Raw genomic sequence first — 17,946 nt, 5'->3', positions numbered from 1 at the left:
TCTTTTATCCACCTTACTTTTATCTTTTTAAAATATTTTATGTGTCTCTTGTGTTTCTTTTATTTTTAAAATGTGAACATGTGTGTGAAAGGTGTACTACTACTGCACAAAAATTGCCCATACTGGGACAAATAAAAGCTATTGAACTGAACTGTTATGCTCTGGTTGTGGGATGAACTACCTTCCTCTGGGGTCTATGGTTCTGATTTTACAAATCCGTTTCAATATCCTCACATTTTGACATAAAAACTAAAAACCATTCACTAAAGATTTTAAACTTGTATTTTACCCTGAGACCATCACTTCCCACATAGTGAATGCCACATTTACTCTGGTTAAAGATGCTGGTGCGTATGGTTGTTTTCTAACCTGAGGGCTCAATAGATATTTTCCTAACATGTTTAAGCAGACCTAATGCTGCAGGATCATATTTTAAAACTATCCTTGTTAAGTATAGCACATTTTATTGGCAACTGGATTGAAAAAATAAAAGCAGATCTTCTTCCTGAGAACAGTCTGGTCTTTCCAAGATGAATATCCACCCAAACGTCAGCTGCTCAATAACTACTCCTCACACAGTTAGTCTACTACTCCTGCTGGACTGCTTTTCCACATGTGACTCAGTCTGAATAAAGCAGTGCCCACTGTGTTCATCAGGGTTACTGTATTAACCCTCGTGTGGGTGTCCTGTCTGTTTGCTGTGTAGGAGTTTGCCACTCTGACCAAGGAGCTGAACATATGCCGGGAGCAGCTGCTGGAGAAAGAGGAGGAAATATCGGAGCTAAAAGCTGAAAGGAACAACACCAGGGTATGTGGATGTCTGTCCCCAAGCAAATGTGTGGGCAAAGTATGTATTTGTGTCATGCTGATCAAAAAGGTTTGAAAGGAATGTTTTTGTGTATGTTTACGGTGCCGTAGCTGCTGTTGGAGCACCTGGAGTGTCTGGTGTCTCGTCATGAACGCAGCCTCAGGATGACAGTGGTGAAGAGACAGGCGCCACCGCCATCTGGAGTCTCCAGCGAGGTGGAGGTCCTGAAAGCTCTGAAGTCTCTGTTTGAACACCACAAGGCCCTGGATGAAAAGGTGGGCCAACAGGCATGCTTTGACTCTGATCAGAGGCTAAAGGCCTAATTAAGTAGCTCCGTTTCTTGGGATTATCGTCATTGATGGCTTTAAGATGCCATGCTTCTTCTCAAAAAGTATGACTGCCCCCACCCACTGATTAACTCTAAACTAGTCGATATTCTGGCTGTTATGTTATTAACGAACCTCATTACTACTGCACTGTCACAGTAAAAGCTGTGCACATAAAAAAGAGAAAATCCCATAGACGCCAGTAGCAGCATATGCATCTAACCCAAAACTATACTCATTAATCACATCACGGTTGTTAAAATGTCGCTGAAGTGCAACATACCTTAACCTCGCTTTTTATATATTTTTTTCCATTGCCTGAAACTGTACTGCACATATCTAATTTTACAAAAAAGGCAGTAATCAGAGGCACATTACCAACCAAATGGTAATCAGGTCATTATTTTTTAGTTATTTACGTAAGAAAAAAAAGTGACCAAAGTATGACCAACGTGATATTTAAATCCTGCTTTTCTAATCCATTTGTATCTTTCCAGATGTGGTATACGTAACGGAGAAGGTCTTCGTTTGCTCAGACTGCAAGTGGAGCATTTGGAAGGAGGCAGCTCCCTATGGCAGGCCGTTTTGACATTTATTAGCTTGACTGAATATATATTTCAGAGTTCTGGCTAGTAGGAATGTATATTTGACTTGGAAGAATCTTATTTTAGAGATCAACAAATGGAACAATAGAGAGAACAGTGCTTCTGATAAATGTCAAAACGGCCTGCCACAGTTGCCTGTTCCTGTGAGACACTGCTTAGGGAAATGGGGAAAGACTTAAAGCAGCTTTCTGCTGTCATGAGACATTAATGGTAGAAGGACTGCTGCTTTCACAGAAAGTAATTAAATACACTAAAACCTACTTTAAAAAAGAAATAAATTTCTAGGGGAGTCTGAAAAGTCTGCAAACATAGCAATAAAGTCACTAAGCTGGCAACATAGGACCTCACTATTAGGAGCAGGGGTACGCACCGTAGCAACCAGTTAGCTTCAAATGCCAGCCAGCTTTAATGGAAGGCAGACAGGAGAAATTTTGGTTTTTCAAAATAAAGTAAATTTTAACAATCCATGATCTTTAAATTAATTAGAAAGTTGGATTATTATTATAATAAATATTAAATAAATAAATGTATATAATGTCATGTTATATACTTTGCATTGTTGCATTGTTTAACATATTCTTTTATACATTCAGAAGGGGGGGTAGCTTTTTGCTATATCGGCACCCTACAATCAATTACCGTAGTGGAAAGCCTGACATGAATATGTTTTAAATAGAGCGCTCCATTGTTGGCTGTATGTTCTCTCTTGTTTTTTTGCTCAAAGGTGAACCTACCCTTTTCCAAAGTGTTTTTCAGACTTTAACGGGTTTTTCTCCATTTCTCTGTGTTTATATCCATCCATTTTCTTTTGAACAGTAAGAAGCTTCCATGGAACTACTGAATAGAAAACGATCTGGAAATAAGTAGAAAAAAATGTCTTAAATTAAGTGTATTTACCCTTGGTTTTAATAGGTAAATGAGATAATTTGACAATGGAATGAGTATTTTTACTCTTAAAATAAGATAATTAGATAACATGCACTTGAAATTGTAATTTCTTGTGCATTGTAATTTTTCTTATTTTAAATCTAAATTGTCTTGTTCCTTAGCAAAATGACCTCCTCACTTCAAGAACAAGAAAAAATGACTTATCTAGATTTAGATTTTTGCAGTCTACCCACCACCATTTTTTAACAAATCGATTTTGTTTTTTCGTGGGGTTGTATTTCTGCCACAAAATTTAACATATGGGAAAACAATATTATTTTTTGCTCTTATTTAACCAAAATAACCTTCTTTGCTGGTTTCTTGTCGTGGAATATTGTAGAGTACTCTGAAAGCTTCATGTATCTGCATGTGTACAAAGGTCAAATAACAAACAGGTTGACTCAATTTAAATGATTTCTTAAGACAATTATCCTACTGCTCCTTATTTGTGGGCCTCATAGTAAGAGTGGCAAAAAATGTGTGTCCTACTTATGTTTTTTTTTTTTTTTATTTGAAGATATTTTTGAAAATCAACCAAAACACTAAGACGATAGCTGCACTGCTCCACTTGTGAAAGTGGAAAATGTGTAAAATCTGTTGGGCTCTTTTTGGCATCAAGACAAGTATTCTTTTTGCCACATTGCCAGACAGGACACTGTAAAAAATATATATATATAAAAAATAGAAGATATATTTGAAATTATCATTGGCATTTTATATAAAATCTCAAAAAGGATAAATAATTTTGCAAACCACCAATATTGACCTTTATTCTGTGTTGTTTCGGTGTATTTATCAGGTACGAGAGAGGCTGCGGGTGGCTCTAGAGAGGGTGGCAACCCTGGAGGGGCAACTAGCATCTACCACCCAGGAGGTAAAAACACTTCGCAGGATTTAAAGTCTGAGATCATTTGCATTCACACTTACCAAAGGCAGAGGATTTTATTTTTTTTTTTGACAGACTCAGTTACAGTGTTGTCCTAGTAGGAAGTTAATGAGAAATAAAGTTAACATTTGCTAAGAAAAACGGAATTTACTTTAACCAAAGAGGAAGTCTCCTTTCTCCAGAGTATGGTTCATATTTGATGGGTTTTAAGACAGTGGTTTGTGTCCTTGAGCAGTGCTTTGTTTTTTTTCAGAAAAAACAAAGTTTTGATTTGTTATTTTTTCCCCACATTTTATCTCCTTTGCAGTTAAACGCAGCAAGGCAGAGGAAGGATGGTGATTCAGGAGAGCGAACAGATGGATCCAAGCCTACATGGAAGGTCTTTTGGGTTATTGTGCTGCACCCTGCAGTCTCTTAGCCTTAGGCATTAGTTTCCCACTAATTCATATCTAAACTAAATGCATCTTTTTGATTACCAAGTGATTTGGCCTTTTTACCAACTTATACATGGGTTTATTTTACTGTTTAATTTTTTAATAAGAACCTTAAATCTTTTCGAAAGACATATTTTATACATAAATATTGATGTAAGTCATTTATAAATATAGTTATATAGGATTTTTTTTTCTGCCCATCAGGTCTGCCCTCAGCATTTGGTTAAGATGTTTATTGTGGCTCTCAGCTGCATGTATGAAGTAATGTATTATTTTTTGGACTCCAATCTCATCTGGAGATGCTTATATACATTCCATGGCTTCGATTAAAGTCATATTTACTCATATACTTATGTAATATCACAGGGAATTATAGGAAATGATATTTGCTGCAGCCACTGGGACTGAGTTTAAGTAATCTGAGTTATGCTGATAATTATTAATTATATTCAGCTGCACAGCTCACCAGGTGTGTTCTATTACTCAGTATTAGTGTCTATGTATATGTGCTTTTGAAAGGTATTCATTAGAAAGCTAAATGGGAACATTTGGAAACAGAGGGGGGCCTTAGAATAGCTTTGCTGCTGCCCACTGTGTTCCTGTCAGAATGTGTCCCTAAAGGTTTGTTTAATTAAGATTCTGGAAATAACAGCACTTTCAGCTGTGTAGAGAATAGAGAAACAACATCTAAACAAACATCATGAGAGCCTTACCTCTCTTAATTTTAGTCTAAATGCGAACATCTCCACACTTTTTTTAAATGTGAGTTGCTCAAATCCACCTCTATGACTCAGCCCTGTGGTATCATTCATGCAGGAATGGGCAGATGGGCGCCTCTTCATTTTTTTATGTGTCTCCCTTTGCAGAGACTTCCAAACGGCTCTATAGACGCCCACGATGACGGCGGCCGGGTGTCTGAGCTTCAGGAGCTACTGGATCGGACCAATAAGGAGCTGGCTCAGAGTCGAGAGCATGCATCTTCTCTAAACGCCCGTATGGCGGAGCTTGAGGCGGAGCTAGCCAATGCCCGTCGAGAACTGAGCCGTAGCGAGGAGCTGTCAATCAAACAACAGAGGGAGCAGAGGGAGGTGAGATTGAATGATGAGAGAATCGGGAGGCAGATGTACAGAAACTGACAGATTTGTCGGCACCTTTGCAAAGATGCGTGAAAAGTCAAAACTCACAGAGAAATCTGACCTTTTATTCGAGGGACATTTGTTTGTAGAGTTAAATATTTCATCAGATAAGAAACGATTATGAAATAAAAGCCCATTTCTGGTTTACTGGCAGAATCCACAGCATGCTGTATTTCAAATCTCCAATTTAATCCAGGATCTATGGCCTTCAAGAATTACTGCCCACAGCATCACAGATCTTTTACCATACCTAATGGTATGCATAAGGTGCTTTCCTTATATTATTATTATTCATTTTTTTGTTAAGCCTACCAAATTGGGTTATATTGTCCCATAAAATATCAACTCTAGTTTCATCAGAGTAAAACTCTGAGTCAAAGTTCTCCACACACTTAACTTTGCGACTGTGGGAGAAAAAACAAAGTTTCCGGGCATCCCTCCCAGATAATCAGTTGGTATATATATGGTAGATGGTTCTTAAGGTCACAGCAAGACGCCTCTCTGCTGCTGTTTCTTGTTGAGAGGCCAGTAATGAAAACATTTGTGATATGATGCATATCAGAAAACAAAAAGTAATGGCATAAAAAAAAACATGCATTCAAAGATAAGTTAACTGTAAAGATTTCTATACTCCTTTACCAGGGTTTTTTTTTTTTTTTCACAAAATGCTCCCTCTTATTATTTAGCGTTAGAAAATAATGTCTTTATTTGTTTATTATTATTATTTTTATGTGACCTGTTTGTAAAAGTATTTGAACATACATGTAATTCCAATTAAATCCTGAATGAGACTATATTAGGGTTGTTTTGGTATTACAGTCAATGACTTTAACAGATCTTAGCACATTGCAAAAAAAGTAGCAGGTTTTCACTTTTTTGAAACCATGAATCATTATGTAATTTGCTGTATTTATTTATTAACAGAAAGAAATATTTACAAACATCACTGTTTTGGTCCCTATAGGTCCTGTTTATTATAAAATTATTTCGAGACAAATAAAGTAGATTTTTGAGGTTTAGAAGTTTGTTTTTTTTTTTTCTAAAATTTGATTGTGAAGGTTTGGAGGATGAAGGCTTTAACAATCCATCTGCTGAAAGACTACAGCTGTGTATGAGAATTAGAAGGATGACAGAACAGATTAAAAATTCTTTGCTTTATTTTTGTCTTATTTGGTGTTTTTGATATAGCTGTTGTAATGTTTACTTAATTATTTGATGTAATTCAAAATAATGGTAATTTAAGGCAATGAAGAAAGCACTAAACAATAGCTATAAAAAGAAAAAAAAAAAATTTTAATTTCAGGTTAACCATAATTTAAAAGTCTATCTTACTGATGTCTAATAAATATATCATGAATAATTTATTCTTTGATGAATTACTTCTTATTATTTATATTTTTCTGTTATTTGTGCTTGTTAAGAGAGAGGATTTGGAGGAAAGAATCACAACTTTGGAGAAACGCTACCTGGCTGCCCAGCGAGAGACCACCCACATCCACGACCTCAATGACAAACTGGAGAATGAACTGGCCACCAAAGATTCGCTGCACAGACAGGTGACCCTCCTGCTGCATCACAATTTAACTAGATAAAGCTCTACTTTCAAATAACTTTGTAAAACATTTATTATCTTATCTTTTAACTGCAAACTTTGATGTACATTTAGGGGATTTTATGTGATATGTTAAGTACATATAGAAAAAATGTTGCATTTATGCTTAGTACCGCTTAGTAAAATCAATTTTAACTAATTACATTCCAGCAACAATGCAATCCAGAGATAATGTTTTGAAGATGTTTACAGCAAAAAAAAAAATTGTAATGTAAAACATCAATCACCATCACCATCAATACCCCATCCTCTCAGTAAAATATGACAGAGGTAGCATCATGCTGTGGGGATATTTTCCATTAGCAGGGACAGGAAACCAGTTCAAACTTGAGGGGAAAGTGGATGAAGAAAAATGCAACTGTTAGGCATTTTCACCTTCCAGCGGGACAATAACCCAAAACAAACCAGACGTGAGGTAGCCCCGCAACATTTAACTGGATACCTGCTGCAATGCTGATAAAAATTTAAAAAAAAAAGCTGAATTATATCCTCAGCATGCAGTAAATTTCTGCACAACCCAGTATATAACCTACTATTTGATTCAGGCTGTCTGCAGCAGACACTCATCTAAGAAACATGAAGTGTTTGGCTATACACTTTCTCATGTTGGGAAGGTGCAGTCAAATTTCAGACCTGAATACCTTTGAGAATATGTGGCAAGAATTGAAAATACATTTCCACACATGCAGATTTTTCTTTTCAAATCAGGAAAGCATATAAAGACAGACTTGCTGCAGAAAGAGCAGCAGAAAGGTGGTTTTAATGATTATGTTTACTGGTGGAGATTAATGTAAATTTAATATTTTAATTTCTAAGAAATTTAAAACAATGCTACTTTTCCCCATTTAATTTTGATCTATTAGTTTGAATCATTAAGAAATGAAAAGCCCAGGAGTTAGAAGTAATATTCGTATAACCCAGTGCAGCATCAGGCGAGGCCCTCCATGTTGTCTGGATATTTCCAGGCTAAGCTACAGCAGTTAAACTCCTCATTCTGTTGTATTAATGCCCCTCTGTTTTCATCTGGAAATGTTGGGTTGTGTCAGAGTGAGGAGAAGGTGCGTCAGCTGCAAGAGATGCTGGAGATGGCAGAGCAGCGTTTGGCTCAGACCATGAGGAAGGCTGAGACTCTGCCAGAGGTCGAAGCTGAACTGGCTCAGAGAGTTGCAGCACTAACCAAGGTATTGGATCAACTTTTCCAAAGTTTGATTCTATCACAGTCATTTAGAAAAAGGATGCATGTCAGCATGTAAAACCTGCCTTCTAGAGAAGTATATATAACCACAGTGTATGAACATGTCTCCCCCTGCAGGCTGAGGAGCGGCATGGAAATGTGGAGGAGAGGCTTCGACAGCTGGAGTCCCAACTGGAGGAGAAAAACCAAGAGCTTGCCAGAGTATGTGTGTCTGTTTGTGTTTGTGTTTCAGCCGTAAGTGTGTGTGTGTCCATGACTGTGTGTGTGTGTTTGCGTGCATCACCCCGGCAGCGTTACTTTGACCTCTCCTAATGATGCCAATATGATTGGGCCGACGCTCCATGCTGGTCGGACGCCCTGACTTTTGGCTGTGTGCTCACTCATGCATACACGTACGCTCACACCCTCAACAAGAGTTTGTCATTTTCCCCAGTGCATTGTTGCATGAATTCAAACCAAATTGTACAAATCTCTATGCCCTCCCCCGCTTCAGGACTGATTGGATGCTATCTTTAGACTCTGAATAATTCAGTCCCAGCTAATTTCTCTGCCCCTTTCTCTCTCTCTGCGATCTCATGACTATATTTAGTAGAAAGAGCTCTTTGATTGTGCAGATGTGTGCTTATGTGCCTGTGATAAATGTTCTTTAATACAATTACTGTAGAAAACATATTAAGCACAGTGTTTCCCATTTAATAGGAGCTGTTTAACCGTTTTTCATCATCAAGTTAATGATGGTAATTAAATCATCCTGGCTGGCCAAGAAGACCTATATCTGGCAGCTGGTGATCTAGAGCTCAATTCTTGCTTTATCCCTTTAATCCATGTAGAAATGCTTAATTAGCTACATGAATACGCCCACATAGAGTCTGCATCATGAGACAAATGTGACAAAGATTTGTATTTTTCCCTTCGGTTCTCCCTGTCTTGCTCGTCAGGCTCGTCAGAGGGAGAAGATGAACGAGGAGCACAACAAGCGTTTGTCTGATACCGTGGACCGTCTGCTGACGGAGTCCAATGAACGTTTGCAGCTCCATCTGAAGGAGCGCATGGCCGCCCTGGAGGACAAGGTGATGCATCTATGCGGCAGCTTTTTTAAGTTCATAAGATTAATAAAGTCAAAAAGCAGGCGCTGTATGCACTGGGCAGGGGTGGATTTAGGAAATGTGAGGCCCTAAGTAAAAAAACAGGCAGGGGACCCTCTGAATTGAGAAGTCAAAACATAAAACAGACCCATTATAGAGATTCAAAAAATGTATTAGAATAGGCATATATTATTTGTTCTACATTTTGTCCCTCTCTTCTTGTCCTTTTTCTTGTTGTTTTCCTCTCTATGTTTTGTATCCAGCTGAATTTTCATGCTGTCTCAAAAGGAATGAAAGATTTTTTCCAAGCCCTGATCTGCTTCTCTGTTCTCCACTTTTCATTTGTATTAAATAATAGCTGCATGAATCATGACAGCAGACAAGATAGAGGAGAGCAGGAGGCGGGGATACCAATCTACTCGCTCTTGAGAGCAGAGTTCGCTGCTTTTAGATGTTGTCTCCAAAGTCTCCAGTAGCAGAAAAAAGTCTCTAGATTTGGCGCTAGGAGCTTTTTAGAAATCAAAGTGCTAGAGGGGTCTGAAAAGTCACTAAATCTAGTGACAAATGTGCTAAGTTGCCAAAACTGCTCCGTTTTGTTTTCAAATGGTTTGCTGCTGTCTGTTTGGACCTTTCTGAACATGTGCAGCAAATGGACTGATCCAATATGGTGGACACTGAGGGGGGCATAAATGGACTGATCCAATATGGTGGACACTGAAGGGGGAGGGGCCTGAGACACACTTAATACTATAAGTGTTCTGATGGAATTTTAGCGAAAGGAGTTTTTATCAAAAACATATTTAATGTACAAAAATAAGGAACACTTGTATTAACCACACATGTAAACAGAGTTGCATGGGGCCCCCAGGAACTTGAGGCCCTAGGCAACTGCCTAGTATTGCCCTAATGGTAAATCTCCCCCTGGCACTGGGTATGAATTTTACCCATTTAGGGGGATATTTTTGAAATAAAAAATTATGTTTTGGTTCTACCTTTGAACTCTATTATAAAATAAAATAAGCAGTTAAACTTAAATGAGCAATATGTAGTAATTCATATTTTAACTAGGAAGAAATAGAACAGTAATGGGAAGAAGGAAGATAACTTTTTTGGATGGATAATGGTGTTGGTGTCAAATACCATCTGTACTGTTCTCCAGTCTCTTGTTTACAAGCCGTGCATGCACGCCCATGTGGCTAGCTGCTACTCTGACCTTAGCCCCTCCCTGCCTATACAATGCCACCAGAGCAGACAGTAGTAACAGACAGTAGCAGACAGTAACAGACGTAGTGGTCCAAGTTCTCTTGCTAGTGATCAATCAGATCATATGAACAGATTGGTTAAAGGTTAAAGATTGGTTAAAGGTTTCTGTCTAAGGAAAACCAGCTGATTGCATTCTGTCATTTGACTGAGTCATTGACTCTACAGCAATTCCTCACACCAAGAAAGCATGCAGCAACAATGGAGAGGAAAAACTATTTTTAACAGGAAGAAACCTCCTGCAGAGCCAGGCTCGGTGTGAGCAGCCATGCAGACATAAAAAAGGAACATAAAAGCACTGATCTATAAACATTTTCTATGTTAGCAAGTGTAACAGTAAACTAGCTCTACAAGGGCCTCTGTCTAGGAAAGAAACTATTAACCAGATAAGCTCTAAGACAGTTTTATGTTAAAAAGGAGTGCTCCAGTTAGTCACAGTGAAAACTTTAACATTGCCAAAATACATGTCTGCACTACCAAATATTTTTATTCTATTGCTATATATTAGTTGGTTCTCCTGAGGTACAACATCCTGGGTTCTCATGAGCTGGAAACGTTTCTTCCTGTTTCTCTTAATTTAATAGTTGCTTCATTCAGGCTGCCCTTTAAAAAACTTGCCTATGTAGCTCAAGAGGGTTGGATCATGTGACTCAGAGCGCCGCTTCACTGCAGCCTCGGGGGTGAATAATCTCTACATTTTACCAGTGATGCCATGACTTCTCAGGCTGTTGGTCCAAAGTGTTCTGCTGTCAGAACCAGAACACAAAGGGAAGCTGTTAAATTTTATAGTTGGTTTCTGGGGAGCTAAATTTGGAAGCTATGGGTCTAGCGCCCCATAGTTGTTAAACGTTACACAGCACTAATTTTTGATGCACCAATATTCTAACTATTTGACATCGTTATAAAGTGATTTGTACTTCGTCTTTCCAGAATGCTCTCATTCAGGACCTAGAGAACTGCCAGAAACAGCTGGAGGAGTTCCACCACACCAGGGTCAGTAAACGGCACCAAATCATCAATAATAGAAGAATAATTTCTGGTCTTACAACTCAAATGTATCAAACTGTGCTCTAAAACAGGGGAATTAATTCACCTTAAATATGCAAAAGATTTCTGAAAATTAGTAAAAAATGTCTTAAAATAAGTTTATTTACCCTTAATTTGAGTAGGAAAATAAGATGATCTGGCAACGGAATGAGCATTTTTACCCTAGAAGTAAGATAATTATATATTATACACCTGAAATAAGAGACTGCAGATTTTTGTTTTAAACTATCTCGGCAAAGGGTTTCAATTTCCTGCTCAGCTGAAGAAAAATTTACCTATTTTAAGAACAAAAATGTGATAATAGTAACTGTTTATACATATGAATAAACTAATGTTAAATGACACAGCTTTTTTATGTGCATACATCAGTCTTTATTGTTGATTTTTTTCAAGTTACATCAATACATTTTACTGTGACATATGATAATTTCAGAGTTATGAAGTGTATGGAATTTTTTTTTTCAATTTAATTATTTAGAGAGTTTTGTCTTGAGTCATGAAGGATGTACAGAACTTAGAAGATGGTGTTCCTTTAAGAGTTTAGATTTTTTTTTAAACTTCTTTTTTGTCCTTTTCTTTCTTCCACCTTTACATGTTACTTTGTTTTTTTTCTATCTAATAAAACCATTTTAGAAATGGAATAGAATTTTATATTTAACCTTGATTATTCTGAAAACCTTTCCAGGGCAAGGTTATTCGAAAAATGTCTCATTTATAACTCTAAGAAATATTTTATCTAACATTAGAAAGTTTAGTTTTCTTGCTCACTGAGATTTTTTAGCTTCTCTCATAGTCTACTGGAACAGAGATAACAAACGCTGCAATAGTTTCAGTAACTGTTGTCTTCCAGATCGTGGGTTTTGGTTTGTTTTGGGGTTTTTTTTTTAAGATGGCGCTTCCTTCTATAGGAACGGCTGATTGGAGAGATTGACAAGCTGAGAAACGAGATTGACCATCTGAAACGCCGCAGTGGAGCGTTTGGAGATGGAACTCATCCTCGGTACCCGTAATCATCCTCATACAGGCTTTTACTTCCCGCTGCCTTTTACATGGACAGTCTGTGTCTCATGTGATGGTCGCAGGTCTCACTTGGGAAGCGCCAGCGACCTCCGCTTCTCTGTGGTGGAGGGTCAGGACGGCCACTACAGCACAACTGTGATCCGGCGGGCGCAGAAGGGCCGACTGTCGGCTCTACGAGACGATCCAAACAAGGTGACCCTTGTTTCCTAAAACTCTTCCAGTTCCCATGCATACATACTAATGAGAACACACAGACAGGATCCCACTTTAACGACTCCTCTAACCACATTTAGCTTTTGCCAGTGCCTAATTTGGGTTCATGTCTGCTTTGCCAGTAAGTGTCAGTGCTTGGCTCCGTCTATCCATGCCTAACTTCCTGCTTTCTACTAACTTCCTGTCTCTCTCTCTCACCTGCTGCTGGACATGATGTGTGATGTAAGTTCCTTGTTCATCCATCTCTTCTCGTAACCAGTTCAACAGCTCCACAAAAGACAGATTGCACTTTTAGATGTGTGCTTGTACTCTTAATTAAATCCATGAAATTAATTCTTGAGGCGTTTTTTTCTTCCCGCCACACATCTCATTAATCTTGATTTGCTTTGTCCACGCTTATCTTCACCCACGCATGTGTTAGGTGTGTGCCATGTTTGAGCAGGATTACCCGTCTCTACGCGGGAGCATCAGCCACCTCCTCGGCAGTGACATCGAGGCAGAGTCGGACATGGACGACGACGTGAGCTCGACGCTGCTCTCACCTAGCGGCCAATCAGACGCTCAGACTCTTGCTCTCATGCTGCAGGAGCAGCTTGATGCCATCAATGAGGAGATAAGGTGGGAAGAATTAGGCTGTTAACTCAATATAATGCAAGTGGAGAAAATGTTACAATGCAAAAAATATATAAGAGCTGCTGTTGCAAAGGAGTCCAATAAAGTAAAAGCTTGCAGAGAGGAAAATGGGAGAAAAGGGAATCAGAAGTTTACAGGTATTAATTACATATATTGGCTTACATTTAGACACCCATGTATACATGTTTATTGACAGTTATCTTTTTCTTATAATCATAATATCTAAATCTTTGCTGTCTCCCTTGCTGCTTGTCACAAACTGCAACAGTGGATATGAGGATTTGCTTTTTATACTTTCTTTCTTTTTTTTTTTCACTGCTCAATGAGGGCCAGATTTCTAAAGTACAGGTTCGATAATTAACCTTCTGACAGGTTTTCACACCTAAGCTGTGAATTGGTGGAGCTCCTCCATGGACTTGTTCTGTAATCAAAACATGTCTCTGAGCATTTTTACAGTAGTTACATACTTGTTTTGTCACAAATAACATCTGCCAAATTGCCAATGCCTCTGTTAAGTGCACTCAAGTTTCTTCTGTTCATCTTTGTTGTTTTAACTCAGTGGTTTTTCTGTTTACTTATTGTCTTCTCCTCTATTTACTCTACATAACTAATCTAAAAATAGTTAAATATTCCTAAAACTAAGTGTATTTTACCTTATTTGGACCAGATAAATAGGATGATCTGGCAATGTATTGATTATTTTTCCCTAAAATAAGATAAACAGATATTATATATTTTGAAATAACTTTATTGGGTTGTTTTGACGTAATTATACACAATCAAATCTAATTTAGATTGTCTTACTTTATCTTCTTTAAACAAGGAAACAATGTTCTAATTTATATTCCCTATTGCTCTCAGACTGGTTTCCCTCCTTGTTCAAGTTTATCTTCTATTCATTAAAACATGCACCCATCATTACGTACTGTTCCCTCCTCAGTCCACCCCCACAAATAAGAACTCTATTATGTTGGATTATATTTACTTTCAAATTTGACACCTTGCTGTTCTGTATTTATTGTAGAGCTGTTATTTGAATACATTTTCTGAAACTTTTTTTTATAATCCCATTCCTTAAAAATGTGTTATTTTCCTACCACCTCAAAATTATTTCCTATTTCCAGTTAGTTCATCCCAGCAATCTTCAACCTTTATCATCAAGGGCAATTTTTGCCCTCAGTCCAGAAATGTCATATGAATGTTAGGATATCCTTGTGTTGATAAATATCTTTTCATTTTTTAAAGAACCATTTTTATTTATTTTTATGTTTAAACAACACTGGGGGGCAAACAAAAGGGATAACATTTTTAATGGGACATTGATATTTTTGTAGAGTGGTTTAACAAAGGACATTTTGTCCGATCTAATGACAAGAGAAATGAAACTAAAACACAGGGATGAGCCAATACTTTGATGTCAAACTGCTCTCAACTAGAAATCTGTATAAAGGCCTGAAAAACGGCTACTCACAGTACTCTGAACTTTTCATATCTGAAAGTATTAACTTTTGCTGATAAAACATCTTGTTTATTATTGTTAATTCCTTTTGAATAAAATAAGAGTGAAACACCTCTTTTTCAATTCAGTTATTCATATAGCACAAATAAAAAAAAAAACATGTCATCTTAAGGCTCTTTACCGAGAAAATTCAATCATATCATACAGTCAGACTGGTTCGAAGTTTTCAATTCAGTTTATTTATATAGCGCCAATTCACAACACGTCACCTCAAGGCACTTTACAGTTCACCACAAAATGCAGTCAAATTGATTCAAAGTTTTCTATCTAAGGAAAACCAGTTAATTTCATCCCTCACACTAAGCATGCTTGTAGCGACAGTGGAGAGGAAAAACTCCCTTTTAACAGAAAAAGAAATCTCCAGCAGAACCAGGCTCAGTGTGAGCGTTCATCTGCTGAGGCCGACTGGGATTAAAGGAGACAGAAGCAGAGATACAAAAAGCAGCTGTAAAAGGCGGCCCGGTCCAGGAAACACACAGCCAGGCAGACAAGCTCTGAGCCAGCTCCTATGTCAGAGGATGAAGAGAGCACATCCAGCAAGTCACAGTCAGAGAAACAGGACTAATCTGACTATATTTTTTGTGAAAATAAAGCCAGGCAGAAATCTGCAATTGGTGCATCCCTCCTAAATGCTGTAGCTACAGTACCACTGGTCCCTTTAGTACGGTGGCTGAGAAGTGCAAAACACATTTACAATTCAAAAACACATTAACAAATTAAAAACAAAATAACATTTGAAGAAACAAAATTATATTTTTGAAACAAATGTATTTTTGAAAAAAAAAGTTAAAATTTTTAAAAACAAATTTACATTTTAGCAAAAAAATTTACATTTTAGGAAACAAATTCACATTTTAAATAAGTTAGATTTTAGGTGAGGTGAGAGAAAGTTTCATTTTAGAGAAAAAAAATACATTATAGGGAAACAAATTTACATCTAAAAAAAAATGACAGTTCGGAAAGACGCCGCTGACTTTTCACGTGAAGCAGGAGGACTACAGATTGAGCTGTTTGTACTACAAGTCAGGGTAATTGTGACGTCACATTCGGCCACTGGGACATTCCCTTTCCGTGTAGCCGTCTTTTGTTTATTTGTTTTTGGCTATGTAACTGTGTTTTGCCGCTTGCAGTTTTGTCTTTGCACTTGTACAAGTGTTTCCAAACGGTCAATTTTTTTTTAGATGTAAATTTATTTCCCTATAATGTATTTTTTTTCTCTAAAATGAAACTTTCTCTCACATAAAATATAACTTATTTAAAATGTGAATTTGTTTCCTAAAATGTAAAATTGTTTGCTAAAATGTAAATTTGTTTTTAAAAATTTTAACTTTTTTTTCAAAAATACATTTGTTTCATAAAATATAATTTTGTTTCTTCAAATGTTATTTTGTTTTTTATTTGTTTATGTGTTTTTGAATTGTAAATGTGTTTTGCACTTCTCAGCCACCGTACTTTAGGGTCAGTTTCCTGCAGAAATTCAGAGCAGTTAACAATGAAAAACATTTTGTAAAACTGTTTAAAAACTACAGTATTTAAAAAAAATATATATATTAAAAACACTAATTACTCTGTATCATTTTGAGGCAAAGTCATTAAGAGCCACTTAGGAAGGTCCAAAGAGCCACTTGTTGTACAGTACCACAGCCACAGGTTGCAAACCCCTGCTCTAGCCCATAAAACTCCAATAGAATACATTAAAGTTAAACAGAAAAGAGTTGAAGGAGTATAGATTCAGTATCAGCAGCAGATCGATGTTATCAAATAATACTCACTTTTTAGGGGGGTTGCTAAAAGAGATGGTCCCTTGATCAAAAACCTGGGGTTTGATTTCTGGCCTTTGCTGCATCCCCCCTCATTTCCCTCTCAGCACATTTTTCTTATGAATAATTTACATAAAGGCAAAAAGAACCATTCAAATTTGAAACCAAGAAAAATCGGTGCTCAGTAACGGTATGTGTGTGTGCGTGTTTGTGTTGTGCAAACAGGATGATCCAGGTAGAGAGAGAATCCGCTGAGCTGCGCTCTGAGGAGATCGAGTCCCGTGTGAACAGCGGCAGCATGGACGGCCTCAACGTGACCCTGAGACCGCGAGCTCTGCCCACCTCCGCCACCGCCCAGTCCCTGGCATCATCCTCCTCCCCACCCAACAGCGGCCACTCCACGCCTAAGCATCATGGACGCAATGCCAGCCACCATCTAGGAATCATGACTCTGGTCAGAGGGAAACTTACACTATGAAACACAGCCATCAATACACATAGACATCTTCTGACAATGTGTTTTCCTTCCACTAGCCAAGTGACTTAAGGAAGCACAGAAGGAAAGTGGCTGTAAGTTTGCAAATGCAGCTAAAGTTATGTATTTTCAGTGTCTTTCATAAGCAAGCTGAGCTGGGTTACCTCACTTTTTCAGTCTCCTGTGGAAGTGGACAAAGCGACCATCAAGTGCGAGACATCCCCTCCGTCCTCCCCTCGAAGTTTACGGCTGGAAACCAACTTTGCTCAGTTCACAGGCAGCCTGGAGGATGGGCGAGGGTAAATACACACGCAGCAGGAGGTCAACACGGGTGTCCACTATGATTGACACCCGTCAATCATAGTGGACAACTAATACTGGAAAACATCAAACAGCCAACATCAAACTGAACAAATTAATAGTCCACATGTAAAAAGATGGATTGGATCAGGATTAATGGGATTTTTATATCACATTATAATATAATATCATTAAAAAGTGTATTTCTCTTAGTAATTTAATCCTTTAAAAACTTTGTATGGAGGCAGCCAAGTGGACTTAAGTTTTTCTGTTGTTTTAAGCTGGATCTTTATTTTCCTCTTGACCTATTTTTTCTATGATGATTAAGGCTGGTGTTTGAAGTGAGGGCAGGTGCCGAGTCTTGTTGGAAAATTTAAAACAGCATTTCCATAAAGGCTGTCGACGGAGGGATTCATGGAGTTGGTGCTAGGTTGCTCAGCGTTGATTTTAGATTTAATAAAGTCCACTGGACCAACACCACCATCACTAAGCAGGCAAACCTGTGGCAAGCCGGGCGATGGGAAAAAAGGAGAAGATGATGAGAAGAAGAGAGCAGAAAAAGTGTGGACTGCTGGAAGAACTGAGGTGAACTGGTGAAAGAAAAGTGAAATGGCGTGCTCAAAGATGAGCCTGCACATTTAGAGGATGTTTGGCTCAACCTGCTGAATAGATGAATAGAATCAGAAATAAATATGGATCCAGGCT

General features: G+C 37.8%; 1 protein-coding gene across 2 annotated transcripts in view; it reads left to right on the top strand.

The window, feature by feature from the left end:
• Positions 1–17,946, top strand: part of ppfia4 (protein tyrosine phosphatase, receptor type, f polypeptide (PTPRF), interacting protein (liprin), alpha 4) — a 121,200-nt gene that overhangs the window by 84,677 nt on the left and 18,577 nt on the right. Inside the window, exons 2-17 of one of the 2 annotated variants that reach the window (XM_015372453.1) lie at positions 707–808; positions 919–1,083; positions 3,466–3,540; positions 3,860–3,931; positions 4,853–5,074; positions 6,544–6,678; positions 7,781–7,915; positions 8,047–8,130; positions 8,868–8,999; positions 11,205–11,267; positions 12,230–12,321; positions 12,404–12,533; positions 12,976–13,172; positions 16,692–16,920; positions 17,001–17,036; positions 17,119–17,240. In XM_015372453.1, coding sequence (XP_015227939.1) covers positions 707–808; positions 919–1,083; positions 3,466–3,540; positions 3,860–3,931; positions 4,853–5,074; positions 6,544–6,678; positions 7,781–7,915; positions 8,047–8,130; positions 8,868–8,999; positions 11,205–11,267; positions 12,230–12,321; positions 12,404–12,533; positions 12,976–13,172; positions 16,692–16,920; positions 17,001–17,036; positions 17,119–17,240 — 1,991 coding nt within the window. The remainder of the gene's footprint in view (positions 1–706; positions 809–918; positions 1,084–3,465; positions 3,541–3,859; positions 3,932–4,852; positions 5,075–6,543; positions 6,679–7,780; positions 7,916–8,046; positions 8,131–8,867; positions 9,000–11,204; positions 11,268–12,229; positions 12,322–12,403; positions 12,534–12,975; positions 13,173–16,691; positions 16,921–17,000; positions 17,037–17,118; positions 17,241–17,946) is intronic. The other variant, XM_015372454.1, reaches the window with a different exon arrangement.

Source organism: Cyprinodon variegatus, unplaced genomic scaffold (assembly GCF_000732505.1).
Source record: "Cyprinodon variegatus isolate N-32 unplaced genomic scaffold, C_variegatus-1.0 Scaffold72, whole genome shotgun sequence".
Classification (NCBI taxonomy): domain Eukaryota; kingdom Metazoa; phylum Chordata; class Actinopteri; order Cyprinodontiformes; family Cyprinodontidae; genus Cyprinodon; species Cyprinodon variegatus.
The sequence above is the reverse complement of the archived record's forward strand: the minus strand, read 5'-3'. Positions and strand labels throughout refer to the sequence as shown.